This window comes from Botryllus schlosseri, chromosome 15 (genome assembly GCF_051294905.1).
Source record: "Botryllus schlosseri isolate E-star chromosome 15, Bs_hap1, whole genome shotgun sequence".
Classification (NCBI taxonomy): Eukaryota; Metazoa; Chordata; class Ascidiacea; order Stolidobranchia; family Styelidae; genus Botryllus; species Botryllus schlosseri.
In genome coordinates, this window is record NC_137250.1 from 1158522 (window position 1) to 1177417 (window position 18896).

The 18896-nt window shown below is 36.0% G+C and overlaps 1 protein-coding gene and 1 pseudogene across 1 annotated transcript in view; both read right to left on the bottom strand.

Annotated features, from left to right (window-relative positions):
- Window positions 1-8041: 8041 nt before the first annotated feature.
- On the bottom strand, window positions 8042-9389 carry LOC145457572 (uncharacterized; annotated as a pseudogene).
- A 1284-nt stretch (window positions 9390-10673) lies between these two features.
- LOC145457015 (uncharacterized) overlaps window positions 10674-18896 on the bottom strand; it is a 53883-nt gene continuing 45660 nt past the window's right edge. The window contains exons 7-9 of the mRNA XM_080335174.1: window positions 18277-18472; window positions 14922-14976; window positions 10674-11324 (exon numbers count right to left, since the gene is read on the bottom strand). Coding sequence (XP_080191300.1) covers window positions 11297-11324; window positions 14922-14976; window positions 18277-18472 — 279 coding nt within the window. The 3' untranslated portion in view covers window positions 10674-11296. The remainder of the gene's footprint in view (window positions 11325-14921; window positions 14977-18276; window positions 18473-18896) is intronic.

The following is an 18896-nucleotide window of genomic DNA, read 5'->3' on the forward strand; positions in this document are numbered from 1 at the left end:
CATTTTAAATATTCTCTCCGCTATTGTGTACACAAGAATATACTTCTCTTAGTAACCAATTTCTCGTGAATTCCGAAACACATTGACGTGTGTTAACTTCTGGTATTACGTGATAATATCATTTTCATGTCTGATGATGCCACTTGTCAAGGTGATACAAACGTAAGCTCAAACTACTTTGACATTTACAGTCCTAAAAGTAGGTAGTTCCACCTGAAAAACCTCTTGAGTAGAAGGGTAGGTAATCTACGAACATAACCATCTATATTAGTTACTTTTAGATCCCTAATTGTACTTCTATTCCAGCAAAATTGCGAATTGTTTGAATATCGAGCGATATCCTCTAGCATATATACTCGCGGAAAAGAAGGATTTAGTGCTCGAGTATCAAATTGGAGTTACTTGAGTAAACTTGAGGTGATATTATTAAGAACGCGGAAAAGGCCTTGAACAGTAGTTGCGGACTTACTTGCACCAATTACTAGCTACATAATACAACAAGTTACCACTCGTTGATGTAACTGTCCTCATTTGTATGCATAGCCCACGAGAAATTGGTTACTGAGGGAGGTACTTTTTTGAAGATTGCAACAACATAGCCATATATGTATTTGTTCCGCATAAACAATATTTGTATAACACGATATTTGAAGGTGGAGATGAACTAACGAAATTTGGTGTCGTAAGGTAGCTAATTATAAACTGTCGTAACTTCGTATAGCTATGATGTGATATAACTCTGTTCCAAGTCCTAAGACTATCACTGGAGAACTCGCCGAATGAATATCGTTAGTCAAGATGATCAAACAGAACGAATATAAGCTCATCGTAACATATACTGCTATTTGACAGACCTGACTTCAAATATAGTGAAAATTAATTATGTAAGTCATAAAATATGGTCGAGTGTACATGTAGAATTAATAATAAATGAGATATACTTGCTACACTTAAGTGAAGGTTAAAGAAGAGATTTCCAAGTGGGTGAATGAGCTAGTTTTTTATTCCAAATTTAATCTAAAACTGAAACTGTCGAGTACCGATAAAGTAGTCTAAACCCTAGTCACGTTTTACGTGGAAGGTGTCCATAGCGAGGTACTTGTACATTTTGGAGTACTCAAGTATAGGTTTTGCCTGCTTGCGCTATACTTAATCAAGATATTAACTATTTACACTGCATCTACTTCTATTTCAGATTTTTCGGTGTTCGAGCAAACTATACCTTCAATACTTACTTTTTAACTCACTCGGAAATCATTACTTCTTGTTACGGAAAAATAAGAAGAATATCTGCTTGGTGTAAATGACCATAGTAGTCGACAAACACCATGAATACCCCAAAACAAACAAACAAACTTCTTGTACTTTACTGGGAATTTACTGCTGCTAAAATGTTGAAATGTACTTTTTTCAGTGGTCCAGTGGTCTTGGTGAGCGGTGTCAGTTTCATCTATATTCTACGACGCATTTTCGCACTGCAGAATGACTTACTGCAATGAAAATACCAAAAATACATCGAGAATTTGCGAACTCTCACTGTGCAATATTTGAGTTTTACGAAGTACCCTTCAAAGTGAACCTACATGTTGGATACAAACTTAATAAAATTTCGCGTCGAGCGAGGAATCCTTCGAAATAAGATAGAAGTAGTCATATCTGAGTAAGCAAAACGTTAGTGCTCCAGGTATATTTCTGCTTAATACTATAACTATCATGAAGTTAAAGCACTCCAATGTCATAAGGACTTGAGAGTATTTGGTGCATGTAGGCCAAAAACCTACTTGGGTACTCCGAAGAAGTATGAGTACTTCTTAACTTAACAACTCCGAAGGTTAGCGCAGTCTGTGGTATTTCGATTAGCTGCTAATCAAATATTGAAATGTAATGTACAGTTTCATCTATTTCCTACAATACATTTCACCGTCCCGAATGACTTATCACCATGAAAAAATAGCAAAAATATATTGAAAATCTGCGAAGTCCTACTATGCGGTATTTGAGTTTTTCAATTTACATTTCGAAATTAGCCCGGTGGGATATTAACGAAAATCACGTAAAATTTCAGTCCAGGCGCTATGGCTTCAACTCGAGCCAATACGTATTTCAAATTTTATGAGTCAAATAACCTTCCTTATGTTAAATCTACATAGGGCAGAAAACATCGAAAAAATAAATGCGGAAGCCCTGGCATCGAGATATAGCTGAGCGTCACACCGCAGTCCAATAACGAGAGTGGAATAATATAGAAATCAGACCGAACCATTGTAAAAGTGACGTTTCTTCGTTGATGCATATAATATTTCACATTGTAAAAGTAAGTATTCAAAGTACATTTTTGTTTAACACTGAAACTGTCTTGAATTTGAAACAGGCCTATATCATACGTCGAGTTCGTACATGATAAAATTCCTGCTCAAGGAATATGCTTCGGATATAATTTCATCCTTTTCTTCAGTGATCGAAGGTGATACTCGTGATAAGTCCATGGTTTGAGGAGAATAGCGAGTCAGAGCTTATTTCGAGATCCAAGCTACTTTGAAAATGAGGATCCTAGGATTTGCTTAAGTTTCATCTATATCGTACAATGCGTTTTCGCGGTCCAGAATGACTTATGCCAATGAAAAATAGCAAAAATGATCTCTCAAGTATTGATCATGGTTTTGTTTTTGAAAGATGTCGCAATGTCGGTTTAATATTTTCTAAAACTCAAACTAGGACGAAATCATGAATGTGCAGGACTTATGATAAACATATATTGTGCGTATACAACTTTGTTACAAGAACTACGATATTCCTGTACTTGCACGAATTACAAATGCGATATTGTAAATTAGTATATACTACACAAAATCCGGAGTGTAAAAGTTTTTAGTACAGTTGAGAAAAAGTACTCGATACGCTATATTTGAATCTAAAAATATTAATCCCCGTAAAACGTACTGGGTGTGGGGTTCGAACCCACGTGAACACCTGTTCATTGAAACTTAAGTCCAACGCCTTAACCGTTCGGTGAACCCAGTTCCATTGTAACGATATCTGAGAAACCTTTTAAATTAGGGTAGAAGTAACTATTTCCAAGTAAGTTTCATGAAGTCTCGATACTATACTTGACTCTAAAAATATGAATCCCCATAAAACGCACTGGGTGTAGGGTTCGAAGCCTAGACAAATAAGAGGATCGTGATTGAAAATAGATGGAGTATCACTGGATTAAACTTTACTGAATACTCCGCAATGTAAAATTAGTATACACTATACAAAATCCGGAGTGTCAAAGTCTTTAGTGCACCAGAATAATGTAGTTTTCTAACTACATTACAAATTCATACGCTTTTTCTTGGTGCGTTCCAGGATAAATGCAATTTTTCACGCTTTTTTATTTTTATTTTTCATTAAAATTGGAGCTACTGTATATTATTTATCGGCTATATTTAAATTCGGTGTGCTAATACGTCGAGGTTGAAGCTAAAACATCCTATTTCATTCGGCCAAGAAGACTAGCACCGCGTAGTCGATGACGCAAGTAAGCTCGGAACTAGTTACAAGCATATAATGATGAGGCAGATTAGGATGAATAATTTTTTAAACTCAGATATAGCGTATCAGGACTTCGTGAATTTTTTCGATTAGTTTATATTCCGAATTTTATTCCAAACTTAAACTGTTACGAACTACTAAAAGTGTTATAAAATATGAAAAAGTGTACAACTATATAATTATTAGTATGTCATGAATAAGTGGTTCTCGATACGCTATATCTGAATCTAAAAATATTAATCCCCGTAAAACGTACTGGGTGTGGGGTTCGAACCCATGTGAACACTTGTTCATTGAAACTTAAGTCCAACGCCTTAACCGCTCGGCCAACCCCTGAGAAATCTTTTAAATTAGGGTAGAATAACTATTTCCAAGTAAGTTTCACGAAGCCTTGATACGCTATATTTAAATATAAAAATATGAATCCCCATAAAACGTACTGGGTGTGGGGTTCGAAGCCTAGAATAATAAGTGGATCGTGATTGAAAATAGGAGGATCACTGGATTAACGTTTATGGAATGCTCCGCAATGTAAAATTAGTATATACTACACAAAATCCAGAGTGTAAGAGTCTTTAGTGCATCGGAATAGTGCAGTTTTCTATCTACTTTCTATCTACGATTTTTCTTGCTACGTCCCGGGATAAAATGTAATTTTTCGCGCTTTTTGTTTATATTTTAATAAAATTAGTATTCATTATACAAAAACGCCGTGTAAAGGTAAAGTACGAATACAAGTAAAAGTTGAGATTTCAAAGTAAGTAAGTGGTTATGTTCGTAGACTAACCCCACTTCTACGTAACAATTTTTCTGTAAGTAGTTATGTTTCTAGGCTACTTTTACTTCTATTTAACGAGTTTTCATACAAATCTGCTTACTTTAATACCTTTATATTTTGTGAAGGAAAGAGTAGTTTAAGGTTATGCTTGTATAACCTTGACGAGTGCTATTCGGTATGGAACAACATCAAATTTAGCATACCGAAAAAGATCTACTTGACAAAATTTTCATTTCGTTATGTCCATTAGAGTCGTGTTCATGAGACGAATTTGTCCGACTTACTTGCATGAATTACAAGCTACATAATACAACTAGTTAACACGCGTTGATGTAACTTTCCTAATTTGTATGCATAGCCTACGCGAAATTGGTTACCGAATTTTACGAATAGTTTATATTCCGAATTTTATTTAAAACTGAAACCGTTAAGTACTACTAAAAGTGTTATAAAATGTGAAAAAGTGTACAAGTAGAATTATTATTATGTCATGAATAAGTAGTTTACAAATTCATAAGATTTTTCTTGTTGCGTTCCGGGATAAAAATGTAATTTTTCGCTCTTTTTTATATTTTATTTTTACTAAAATTAGTATTCATTTTACAAAAACGTCGCATCCCCAACTCGACGTAAGGTTCTCTCTGCTTTCGTATTTACCTTAACGCATGAGCCGTCGACTTCGTACATGATAAAATTCCTGGTCAAGGAATATGCTTCGGATATAATGACATCTTTTTCTTCAGTGATCGAAGGTGATACTCGTGATAATTCCATGCTTTGAGGAGAATAGCGAGTCAGAGCTTATTTCGAGATCCACGCTACTTTGAAAATGAGGATCCTAGTATTTGCATAAGCTTCATCTATATCGTACAATGCGTTTTCGCGGTCCAGAATGACTTATGGCGATGAAAAATAGCAAAAAATGGTATCTTAAGCATTGACCACGGTTTTGTTTTTGAAAGATGTCGCAATGTCGGTTTAATATTTTCTAAAACTCAAACTAGGACGAAATCATGAACGTGTAGGACTTATGATAAACATATATTGTGCGCATACAACTCTTGCACAAATTACAAATGCAGTATCGTAAATTAGTATATACTACTAAAATACAAACTCGGACGAAATCATGAATGTGTAGGACTTACCTTAAACATATATTGTATACAAATAACTTTTTACGAGAACTATAAAATTCCACTCCAGGCGCTGCGACTTAGCTCAAGCGAACAAGTATTTCGGACTTTAGGAGTCAAATTGTCTTTCTTATGGTAAATTAACATAGGGAGAATTAATAAGAAAATTTTGTAGAGTACCGTAGGCATCGATACATTGAGTGAAATGGGTTTCCTTATCTTAAATTAAAACGGACAGAATAAATCGAAACAATTTGCAGAGTCCCGTAGGCTTCAAGACATAGCTCAGGCTGAGATCAAGGTACATATACGCGATAAGCTACTTTAGTATTCTGATGGAGTGCAAGTACTTGTTTGCTTATCAACTTTGAAGGCTAGCGCAGTTTGTGGTGTGATACTTTCACGTTATTTAAAAAACTCGATTCTCGAAACTTGTTCCTTGTACGATTCATCACTGGTGTGTAAAGGGTTAGGAACGTTTTTAATGCGGTTACACACTATAGTTGTTTTGACGTAAGGAAAAATCATTCGATGAATCGATATAACTAGTTAACACGCGTTGATGTAACTTTCCTAATTTGTATGCATAGCATTCGCGAAATTGGTTACTGAAACTGTTAAGTACTACTAAAAGTGTTATAGAATGTGAAAAAGTATACAAGTAGAATTATTATTATGTAACGAATAAGTAGTTTACAAATTCACACGATTTTTCTTGTTGCGTTCCGGGATAAAATGTAATTTTTCGCTATTTTTTATTTTTTATTAAAATTAGTATTCATTTTACAAAAACGTCGTGTAAAGGTAAAGTACTTGTACATTTCGTAGTGCTGAAGTATAAGTTTTTGAACTATTAACTTGACAAAATTTTCAGAATAGCAACTTTTAAAGTCTGTCTTGCATTAGTTACCGGCTCTGAAAGCAAGTGAAGTTTGTGGTATTTGCGCAACATCGAAATTTGTACACTTCACGCTTATCTTATATCGAAAACATAAGTTAGTAAACAATATTTCGAATCGTGGGTATGAATAACTTTTTAAAAAACCTAAATATGGCGCATCCAAACTTCGTAAATTTTGTCGGTTACTTTTTTCGTTTCTACCTACTTTAAAAGACTAATCCAGACCTCGAACCTACGTGAACACTTGTTCATTGGAACTTGAGTCCAACACCAAAAAGCTCTACTTTACAAAATTTTCGGAGTACCGATTGTTTGGGTAAAGTCTGTTATTCGCTTAGTTACTAACTCTGAAAGCAAGCAAAGTTTGTGGTATTTGATCAACATGGAAATTCATGCACTTTGCGATGATAATTTACAATACAGAGTATTAAAGTCATTAATGCATCGGTCGCAATTCCGCTTGAATACAAGTACAAGTAGAGATTTCATAGTAAGTAAGTGGTTATGTTCGTAGACTAACCCCACTTCTACGTAACGATTTTTCAGTAAGTAGTTATGTTTCTAGGCTACTTTTACTTCTATTTAACGGGTTTTCATAGAAATCTGCTTACTTTTATAACTTTATATTTTGTGAAGTAGAGAGTAGTTTAAGGTTATGCTAGTATAACCCTGACGAGTGCTATTGTCACACTCGATCATCATCTTTAAATCAGGGCTATCTCATATGCCGCATCCAAACTTTTTTCGATTCGTTTTTTCGTTTCCATCTACTTTAAAAGACTCATTCAGACCTCGAACCTACGTGAACACTTGTTCATTGGAACTTGAGTCCAACGCCAAAAAGCTCTACTTTACAAAATTTTCGGAGTACCGACTTTTTTTGGGTAAATTCTGTTATGTGCTTTAATAACTCTGAAAGCAAGCAAAGTTTGTGGTATTTGATCAATCATAGAATGACTGGTTGCTCTCACAAGTGACACCGGTGCATCGCGAACAATCCGAACATACACAAGATACAGTGATTTATTCGACACCGTTTACTTGATGACTTGACAAATGATGTTGACTAAATTTACGGCTTCAGAACGCGCTAATTAGACCTTGTCGTTATAACGCCAGGGTTCGCGTAAAAGCGTCGAAAGTGTTTGTATAATTAAAGCCCAGCGAGTCGCGCGCCTGCGGCTATAGTTCGTTCGATTATTTTCGCCTTGGGATTCGCGTATATGCTACTAAGCTATTACGACTTCGGAACGCGCACATGCGAGTGATCTGTTTCCGTAGCTCCGAACTTGAGAATCGCTTGCCTGCGTCTAATGAAAATAAGTCGTAAAATGTGGAGCCTGCAGGGACCGTAACTTGTAGGCCTACACATACAATCAAGTTTAAAAATATGGACAGATGACATTAGTCCTAAATACACATAATAGAATATCTGAGAAAAGTATCAACTAATGTATAATGAATTATTGTATATCACTAACCCAAATATACATAATAGAATATCCAGGTAAATACACATAATAGAATAAGTGGGAATCGAACCTATAACCTACTGCAGTCGCCTAATTCCTCTTTGATGACATCATAAACCGGGCATAGTCAGACGTAAATTATATTATGAGAGAGTTTACATTCTAAATCGCCTGAGGGCGTGCGTATAAAAAGGATCATTACACTACTTGTACTTTATTTTTCCATATATCTTGGTCATATTGTTTACCAGAGGTTTATATTCATTGCTTCGTTTATTTCAAAGAAAATTTTCAACTACATCTCAAAATGCCTTGAATGCTCCTGATTCTCTCACAGGCATTTTATTGTCAAGTGCTTTACAAAAGATTGCCAACATTCCCGCATAAGCAAAGAGAACCTGCCACAGAAAAATACCGTGGAAATCGTTCATGCCCTTTTCTCGACGAAGGACATCGTTCCCTAGTTTCAACCTTGGAGACAGAATTTCCGCATTTGATTTAGTGAGTCCCAACTAAATCATCAAGTTTGGAATGTGTGGTTCTGGATTTATATCTGTATGGGAGATATGGAAGTCGTCATCAGAGTCATTTTCTGCATCTTTAAGCCCTGTCGAGTCTTCTGGAGCTTTTTTGCCTGGTAGTCTGGGCAGTAAAAAATTACTGCAATACGGAACAGGTGCTTAAGAGGAGATGGCATAGAAGGATATGCAATGTCAAGTGATTCTTTAGTTATTCTGAATCTTGGAACGTCACCCATAGAGAAATAAGAGTCGGCTATAAGGTTTCGAATTTCCCTTCAGATTCTTCAATAGCAAATGACATTGAATGCCGATCTCTCCTTAGCCATCCTCCATATCTTCATTGGCATGTTTCGAAGAATACATGAAATGCCCAGTTTTTATCTTTGTCTCCAATCTTCATGCCACAGTGAAGTTTATAACTATAAAAAAACTTAAATCCTATCTATATTTTGTACTTAACTTGTTTCAAACTGATATACGGACCACACACATATAAAAAAAGCTCGCAGGCAGATTTTGTGATGTTGATATTAATGATTAGAATATACTCACTAGATCAGTGGTTCTCAACCTGGGGGTCCGGGAAGCATTTCCAGGGGGTCCGCGAGACCTCCAAATTTGCAAAATGATTGACAGCCCAATTTGTATTTTTTCAATTAGGTAAATCAGGAGACATACTCGCTTCATGACTGGTTAAACCTTACGACTCACATTACAAAAATGGCCTTCAGAAATGCAATATCCTTCTCTGCAAACTTCTTATAATTGTGGAATTTACAGCAACCTAATGATACAAACATATAATGCTATTCGAAGATGTTTTGTCGGGGTTTGTGAAAAAATTAAAAAAAATGGTGTAGTGAGGTTAACCAGGGTGACTTTGAAATGTTTGCAAGTTGGCAGTCTCAGCAAACTAGTGAGCAGTCGCCAGAAATGGAAATCTTTGATCCATTTTCTTCTGTAATATACATACCCACTATACAAGAATAACTTCAAGATGAGCTGCTGGATAGAAATGACTGGCCGATGTGGACGTTCATTCATTAATCTGTTTCTGAATTTAGCTGCTTTAAGGTGTCGTCGGAAGCGTTACGAGTTAATGTTACATTCACCGCCACCTATCTTCGCGGAAATGGATTTTTTCAGTGCCCGTTCATATCAAATGAAGAGCGCGGGATTTCAAGACACGACCACTTTTTTCATTAAATGCACCTTAAAATTCGATTTTAAATAATAAAAAACGATGCAATTTCTACCTAATGTATGATATCATTTATAAGATAAGTCATTTTGTTGCTGTTTATCACTATCCTACAGTTAAATGATGCACAAGTCATATCACGGTTGCAAGATAATTAAGCTAAATTTGAACGAAAACTTACGGGGGTACGCGGGGATCTCTGACGGTCAAAAGGGGTCCGCGAAGACGAAAAGGTCGCGAACCACTGCACTAGATCCACAATCAGTGCATTAACAGAACAAAACGATAATGAATTTGAGATTGCCTGCAGTAGCCAAGACTTATTATCTGAGACTGAGAAGATGATTGTTACTAACAACAAACTATTATGAATTGAATAATGGATCAAAGTGACGTCACAGTTAATAGGAAATTCAACAAAAGAGCTTGGAACACATGGTGCGGGAAGTTCCAAAAGCTTGAAATAACATTTTTACACGACACTTAATTGGCGCAAATGAATGCCGGAATCATGTTTTACTAAAGAATGTGGTATAGGAAATAACAAAAAATCGTCTCAACTAAATTTTTGTTACATGGTGTTATACATTGCCCGAGAGTTTCTTGTGGAGCATACTGGTTACGCAGTGAATATTACGCGCGAGGAATGACAAAATTTCTGTACTGTCCGTGAAGACAGCCCGGAATATCGCCGTCTTGGTCTCTCTCTGTCTCACTTATTGAAAGAAAATGATATTTCAACTTGACAAGTGCAAAGCAAGTAAGTCACCAAATATGACACAGTAGGGAATTATTAGATTTACTTTAGTAAGTACTCAAATAAAGGAAAACAATTTGAGTACTTCGAAAAAGTAGAAGTACCTTGTTACTAACCACCTCTGGCCGTGACCAGCCACGCGCGGGACTGTTAAGGTGTGTTTCTTAATTATCTCAGTATGCAAATAAAAACTTATTCGGCAACCAGGCGGGTGTGATAACTTTTTTCTGTAGTTTAGTCATCACAGCGCTCACGTCGGAGGCAACGATGAAACGTCAGCATGAGTGAAAGCTGCGGCTTTAAAGGGTTCACCACTCCAAACAAGGTTGAAGAACACTGAGCTAAAACACCAAATAAGCAAAATCACATATTCAGATTTTGATTGCTATATTCAGATAAAACTGAAGTCTTCTATCATCGTTAAGATTCATATGTAACAACTAGTGGTGATGAGCAAGTAACATCACGAATATACATGATAGCGTACAAGGGTTAATTGCCTTAATAATTAGTTGTACAATTAGTTGTTGATTCGACGGATAATTCCAAGCTGAGTTTATGCTCAGAAACTTTTGACCGCATGATTCAGAAACAGATCCAACGATCTTACACAATATACAATACATCAACTCATTATAGAAGACAGCGATAGCCATTCTGACTTGCGAAAGAATCCGCACCAATAAAGAAAACGGCCCAACAAAATATATCAGCAATCCATTAAATTAGTAATTTACGTCATAAAACATTCATCCGAGGATGTATCGAGCATCGATTCGACGTTTCCTGGATATGACGATCCCTGTAAAACTTCGAGTAAAGTATTTTCGGCTTTATAATTGTAAAATGTACAATATAAATGATATCATTAAATGATAACGTGTCAAATGCATCAATCGAGCGCGAAATCGTGACCTTGACTTCTGAAATGTAACACATTCATTCTGCTCGTAAAGTCTTGTTGGATTATGATGACAGCGATATTGGCGTTTGTTATTCGTCTCTCCGACGTCGCCATTCTCTGAAAAGCAAATACCTCCGAGTAAAGAAATATACTTATTAATCGAACACGTTAAACACATCAAACACGAAAACTTCGTGGACTGTGTGTTGACGATGGACCGCGTACGTATACAAAATTATGATGAACAAAATAGGAATTGACTTTTTGCGACGGAACTGCGCTCGTAGTGATATAAATTGCAGGGATTCAATGTACCCTGAGATGGAAATTTGTGGTCATTAAATTAATTGACTAGTTATGCAGAGGTTCGTTTATAGCAGGGGTGGACAAACCTTTTAGTTCGCGGACCGCATTCGACATTTGACTCCATTCGCGAGCCGCACTGTATAAAATTGGGATACTAATCCAAAATTTAATATTTTTATTTGATTATAATGAACGACATTATGGAAATAATATATATGTATTTGTATATTTAAAACAAGCCAACCATTGATTTGATGATATAACGAACATGCGTGAGAAACATTGACGAGAATTTACAAGCAACCGTCATCATTGCCAAAATTAGGGCTGAAAGTCGGTTGTCCCGATTCTTAGAACTGGATGTAAATTTGAGACCGTGAGCAGTGATCTGTCAATAGATTTTCTGATTGTATTTTGGTTTAACTTAACGCCACGCAGTGCTGACAGTATCAAAACCATGTTACATTTAAATATGCTTCCATAATATATAAATATCATAAATATAAATACGTCTACACATACAATGAAGTAATCTATCTAACACACTCGCGAATCAGTTTTTCCAAGTACATCACTAAAAGTAATGAATCTGCTCATTTTGCCTATCTTAAATCACACTCGTGGTCTGAATTAAGTCATTTAACTTTCACTTCTTGTGATTTTTACCAATTGAAACCTTTCAAAATGCATGAGCCGCGAGGTGGTGCTATCGCGCCATAAAAAAATCTATGGTAAGATTGTAACTCACTTATCATTATCAGCATGAAATATATTACGAAAAAGTTTAATCAAGTATACCCAAAGTAATTTGATTTGTAGCACGCATTTTAACAACATTTTTACAACGTTTCTTGAAGCTTTCATGAACGACCTATCGTGACCTGATTCCTCGAGGCTTGAGATATATCTTCAATCGAACTATATTTATTTCAGAGAAACAGATAATCTGTTCTTACAGCAACAAGTAGCATCCAGCGTAGACAACACAGGTAAACTAACAATAAGGGCTAGCGAACACACAAAGACATTTATACACTATATCCTAACCTATCAATAAAACATTCCTTTACCTAATCACCAAATGAAGGGAACAGAAATACTAAATCAGAGTTCAGAGGTCATAAACAATTGAAGCTTCTTAGCACTACAAGGGTTGAATTCTAACATCAGACACCAGACATTTTGCAGCTGTACCAAGTTTGAGCTGGTGTATTGTCAAGACGGGAACACAAGTTCCTTACACAGCATCAGAAGCAATATATATATAAGAATGAAATACCTTAGTGTCGCTGTCTAGCATTCAATTAATAACACTGGTCAACAAAATGAAATTTTTTTAGGCAGAACATCTGAGAGCCGTTTCTGGGGATTTTGAGGTTGCTGATTACGAATATCACATTAGTTTTGTCAGATTGGCTCTTTGTCAGAAGTAATTTATACCCCTAAAAAGCCCAAAATTACTGTATTTACCCGTAAATATTTCACTTGGTAGGAAGAAAATCGTAGCTTTTTTCTAATTTTATACTGCGCATAAATACCTAATTGACTATGAAGAACCCTCATGTCATTCTCAGGCATTCTAACAATATTAACATGGCCTGATGCGAAATATTTTTTGTCAAAAAAGCAGTTTGTCAAGCCTGAAAATTGTACTTTTGCACAACGGAAATACATATTCTCCTGTATCAATTGTTCATTCTACCAAGAATAAAGAGGAGTATAAAACTATAAAATTTGCCCTTGGAAGGCTTAACTACAATACTCATATGCGTCTCCTTTCTTTTGACTGGTAAATAGATAATTTTCCGCTGAGTCAACAAAGTGGGTGTACCTAGTAACCCTATCAAATGAGAAGCTTAAATCTGGTATCTCGTATATTCGAATACCGATGAAAGATTCTAATTTCACATTAGAAAGGACATCACTGCATGTAATTTGTCCTAAGATGTAGTAAATATACTTTTTAGATGATCATAAAGCACCCAACCACAAACAGTTGTCCAAAAATTCGTATCTGCATATCGAACACTTGAGCACAAACATGAGCATAAAAGTTCACTTCCTATTCAGGAATCTTGATATATTTCCTGATCATCTTGTTGATTAGCAAGGGGAGAGGCTCTACCAAGACATCAGAACAACAAAATAAAGATATCAGGGCAGATGAGATGAACAATTGAACATATTATGTCAGACCATTGCCGGAACCTTTCAAGAAACTGCACTAAATAGCTTACAGGCGAAAATCTTACAAAAAAACAACAATTGTGATTTGGAATATATCAATAATATTATATTCCAACTGATTATTTCAAATTTACAGTAAGTGGTTGACGTAAAACTGATTGAATTAATGCCACGTTATTTGAGTATCTAGGTAAATACTTATGTACATGACTGGAGTTCATTTATGTACATGATATCTGTGAAAACCTGTAACTAAGATAAATCTATTACCCCTAAATATAGTGCTGTTGCTGTTATTTTGATTTAAAAGAGTCTTCTGCGTGTTAAAATAACAACCTATATTGATTTTCTAAACTTTATAGTACAACTGAGCCGATTTTATAGTCTTTACCGCGAAAATGAGGCATTTTGGTCAAAATAGCACCATGGGTTATCTCCACAACAAGAGCCAATTTGAAAAAACTGAGGTCATATTCGGAATCAGTGCCCTTCAGAACCCCAAAACCACTCTTACTTTGTCTGTCTAAAAATATGTTTTGACCAGTGTAATCAGTCGCATTACAACACTCCCACTGATAAATATTTTAATATCACAACATTTTAATTTCACACTGGTGCCCAGTGTGGGAAAACGCATCAAACTAATCACATGTATATAGAATATAAAAAACGAGCAGTTTTTATGACAACCGATACACTTCTGTGTGTGGTCTTGCTCGATGCACACAACGGGAGTGATACAAGGCCCATATATCGGTTATTCCTATGCGATTGCCAATTTTGGTTGTGTGATTTTTCTGTCTCCTTATTAATGTTGTTGTTAGATTGTTTTGTATTCCAGTTTCAAGTAAAAAAATGAAAGTATTTCTCTCTCCCTCTCACGGTACGACAGGCTCCCATTCACGATCGTGTGGATATATATGTGACACCTCCTCGCGGAATAATATTGTCAAATTTCCTGGCACAAAAGTATTGTGACATAAAATGATCAAAACATTGGTGATCGTATTACGAATGATTGAGAAGTCTCTAAAAGGCAAGGCCATTGCCGTCATAAACAGCCGATAGACGGTGTGTACGATTACGTTCGATGCTTAGCGACTCAGAATATTTTTTGTGCAACTTGGCGTAGGCCTATATGGAAATTGATCGACAGTGGAATGAAAAGATGAATTTCAATTCTAATTTTTACATCACTTAACTTTTGCGACATCTACTCACCTCCAAAAATAATCCCTGTCGAGATTTTTCCAGGCATCTTCGACTTTCCGAAAGTCTACAATGTGAAATAAATTTCAGATTGTGAAGTAGGCTATTTATTAGCATAATATTGCAACCGTTCCTCGTTCTGACAGTTAGTTTCACAAAACGAGTAATTTAGCAATTTCAAAGTCGATGCCAATGATGAATCGAAGAAAGTAGAATGGTATTTCAAAAATGATAATATTTGATTAGATTGAACAAAACAATTTCCGTATGCCATATGTCAATGAGAGGAAGCTGGGTATAATGTATAAATGCGTGACGGATGAACAATATATGTGACTAAACGTGAAGACCGGGGAAGGCCACTTGAATGACTGTATTATCCTTTTATAAAAGTTTATGCAGTATCAGCCATTGCAACAAGTGTGTGTTGTATGACATCAAACTTTAAATCCCTCATGAGCTCATGTTAGCAATGGAACTTCCAGATGCGATCGAAATTAATATTGTCATCAGCTATCGAACAAGAGCCCAGAACAAGTCACAAGACGAGTCACAATTCTTATCATATTTTGGCTCGAGAGTGAAATCAAGTCACTCGATTTTTGGATTCAAGTCAAGACAAATCGAAATTTTGGAGACGAGGAATGATTGCAAGATGTTTGAAGTACAGATTGGGTCGATCCTTATTCTGAATCAAGTCACGAATATATAATTAACGCTAAATGCCGCTGTATCGCTCACAGAAGCGTAGAACTGCTAAACTACGTTGGTAACTGTATGGCCTCAGTCTATTAGGCCTACTACAATGCGAAATAGAGGATAGAATTCGATACCGCAGAAAGGTGAAACAAATTGACACAAGTCACAACAAGCCACTTACACGTCCATAATATACAATTCAAACCTGCATCTATTGCTGACGAGAAATATATATGCTATATCCGTTCGGTTTAAATCATTCAAGAGGTTCATATAGGTGACTGATCCCTGCGAGCAGTGTATAAAACAGAGATACATTGCTAATACAAACCGATTACTTCTAGTTTACGACATAAGCTTCAATCATTTCGTTTGCAGTCAATTTATTTGTGACATGACAATGAAGGCACAAGAATTGACTGGCTGGTGCTCTCACAGGTCCCATCAGCGCACCGAGATTTACTCGAATCCAAATAGGCCTATTTGGTAACTTGAAGTTGACACGATACTTTGCTTCGAGTCAGGAGTCAATCTACATTTCTTAAACGCCGAGTCAAGTCTAGTCATTTGTATTAAGTGAATCGAGTCAAGTCAAGTCATACCAAAAAGTTGAATCCTCCCATCACTGCTAGAGCCACATTAATGAAAATATTCGGATTGATAAATTGGATTGGAAATTGGAAGTTCACATTTCGAAAGGTATAAAAAATCATGTTTGGTTTCGTACAAAAATTGATCGTTATAAATACAATTGATTTAAACTTGAATTCCTTAATACCGTGCGTTATCAGTCAACAGTGTACATCAGTGATTCCCAAACTGTGTGCCGCCACAGATTCTCGGGTGTGCCGCAAATATTTTTGTAATTTAAGAAAAAATCATCATAATTTTTGAAATTGAGGCATACAGCAGGAGACAGGCTAACATATGCGACTTGAAAGCGCTCTAACTGCTTCATAGCTGATGAATATGCACATGTGACCAACATAATGGAACTTATCGTGTCATAGACGATGAGTTGGGTATTTGTTATGTTTTTATTAAGCTGGTACGTCTCGGGGAAAGCGTTTAGTTAATTTCACGCTCCTAATGAATCAACTCATAAACAAGAAATTACTCCCCAAAACGTCATTGCACTGGCTGGTCTTAAACTTACGATGCAATATTACTTCTCAAGATTCGTTGGATGGGTAGTCCATTTGGAAAGCAGTGTATCAAGTAATCCTTCATCATATGAACAGCTAATTTAGGAAATACCAAGTTTTTCAAAACGCTGTTTCCAAGAATATAGATGAATTATGGCAGTCCTTTTCCAAATCCTATACCAAGCTAGGAGCAAAAGCAATCAGAATTCCAGTGTGATATACATCTCCATGACTATGTGCACATAGCTTTTGGGTTTTTAGTGAAATTAAGCTGTATACGAAAGAGACTGCTTGTAATTGACGTTGAATGCGAGTATGATTGTCAATAATGAGGGTTGCATTTAAAAAAAAAATCAATTTAAAACAAACATGTTTAAAACAGGGCCCTGGTTCAAAACATGTTTTTTTTTACTTTTTTTTGTTTATTTTAGCCATGACGTCACGAATCTTTACTTGTGACGTCACAGTGGATTGGCATTGACAATTGAAAATATGGGGTAAATATGGCTCCTTCCACGAAAGGGCTTCCGACCACTGTCGTTAACAGACCAAAATTATATTTAACTAGGACTACATCGTTATGCAGCATTTTTACGGTCGGCGGTCTTCATCATCAGAACACCCAATCCGTACCACTGATCTACATGCTATAACTGTTGAACTGACGACGATTTCGAGGGCTCCCCACATCGTATACGTCGACTATATTGGATGTAAATCGTCCGTAGGGCTCATATTACATGTTTTATCGAAAGTATCTACACAATTATGGCATAATTAGATAACGTTTGAAAAAAACACAATTTTTTTTTTAAAAAAAGTTATTTTTTTAAAACACTGTTTGTTTTAAATGCAAACCTATCAACAATACAACCTCGCTTAAGTCGTATATCTGTTTGTATAAATAAGCATAGCCATTGCATAACCATGTAAAGAGCAACTTTTTCTAGTGGGCCACAAGCGAAAAAATTTAGGAACCGCTGGTGTAGACAACGGTACGTCATGCATGTAACTGTACAAACGCGATTTATTGGTGAGTTGGTAACATTGGAAGTGCAAATTGTTTGACCGGGATAAATTCGGCCCCTTGCGTGAAATGAGGATGTGATACAAAAAAACATCCCACTTCATAATAATCTCGTCATCATTACATTGGACACGCAATAGTTCGAATATGTGATGATGCTGTGCTCCGCTCCGGTATAAATTCAATATTAGCTCTCGATATGACTGATTTATTTCATATAAATACATCCAAACCTCACATGACCAAATAAATCCCAAGCATTCCTGGCATGCCTGGCAACACATACATACGGAGTCATAAATGAATATTAGATCGAATATGAGATTGCGTATTTCCAACCAGATGTAGCAAGCCAAACCTGATATTGATTCGATGCCATATTTTGTCTAATATTATTTGAAAATAGAGAACGGATTATTTATTTATGTGACAACTCCCATTATATTTAATACAACTATATAATCTAAAATACACTGAATTTCAAATAAAGACTCACATTTTAAAACTTCCAAATCAGTATCGAAATCATTTGCAATCTTCAGGACTCTCTTCAATTCGTCTCTTTGCGGCATATCATGTTCATTCCGGTATATCAATGTAACTTTCTTTGAATTAGAGTTGCTGACGAGAGACGAAATCTCATCGAGTGAAGCACGACATTCATGGTCAAATATGCATCTGATATATTCGATCTGTGTCAGGAGATTAATATTATTAATGTTCTGTATTATAGTATAGTCAGTGTTGGGATCAAGTCACTACCTTCGAGTCACGAGTCATTTCGAGTCATTGCACATTTTGACTCGAGTCAAGTCAAGTCAGTCGATTTTCGGAGGTGACTCGAGTCAAGTCGAGTCAAGTCAAGTCAAGTCACGAGTCAAGTCACAATTCAAGTCAAATTGCCTTTTCGAGGTATGAGGCGTGATTACGTCATTGCATTTTGCTAGCTGTCTGACCTACAGATTGACTGGTCAATTGGTCATTGATTTTGAACCGATGAACGAATATAGAGTTAAAGATACACGCAAGTAAGACGCTGTATCACTCACATATAAGTAGAACTAATAAACTACGTAAGTAATTGCACAGCCTCAGTTTATAGTTTCCAGCCAAAAT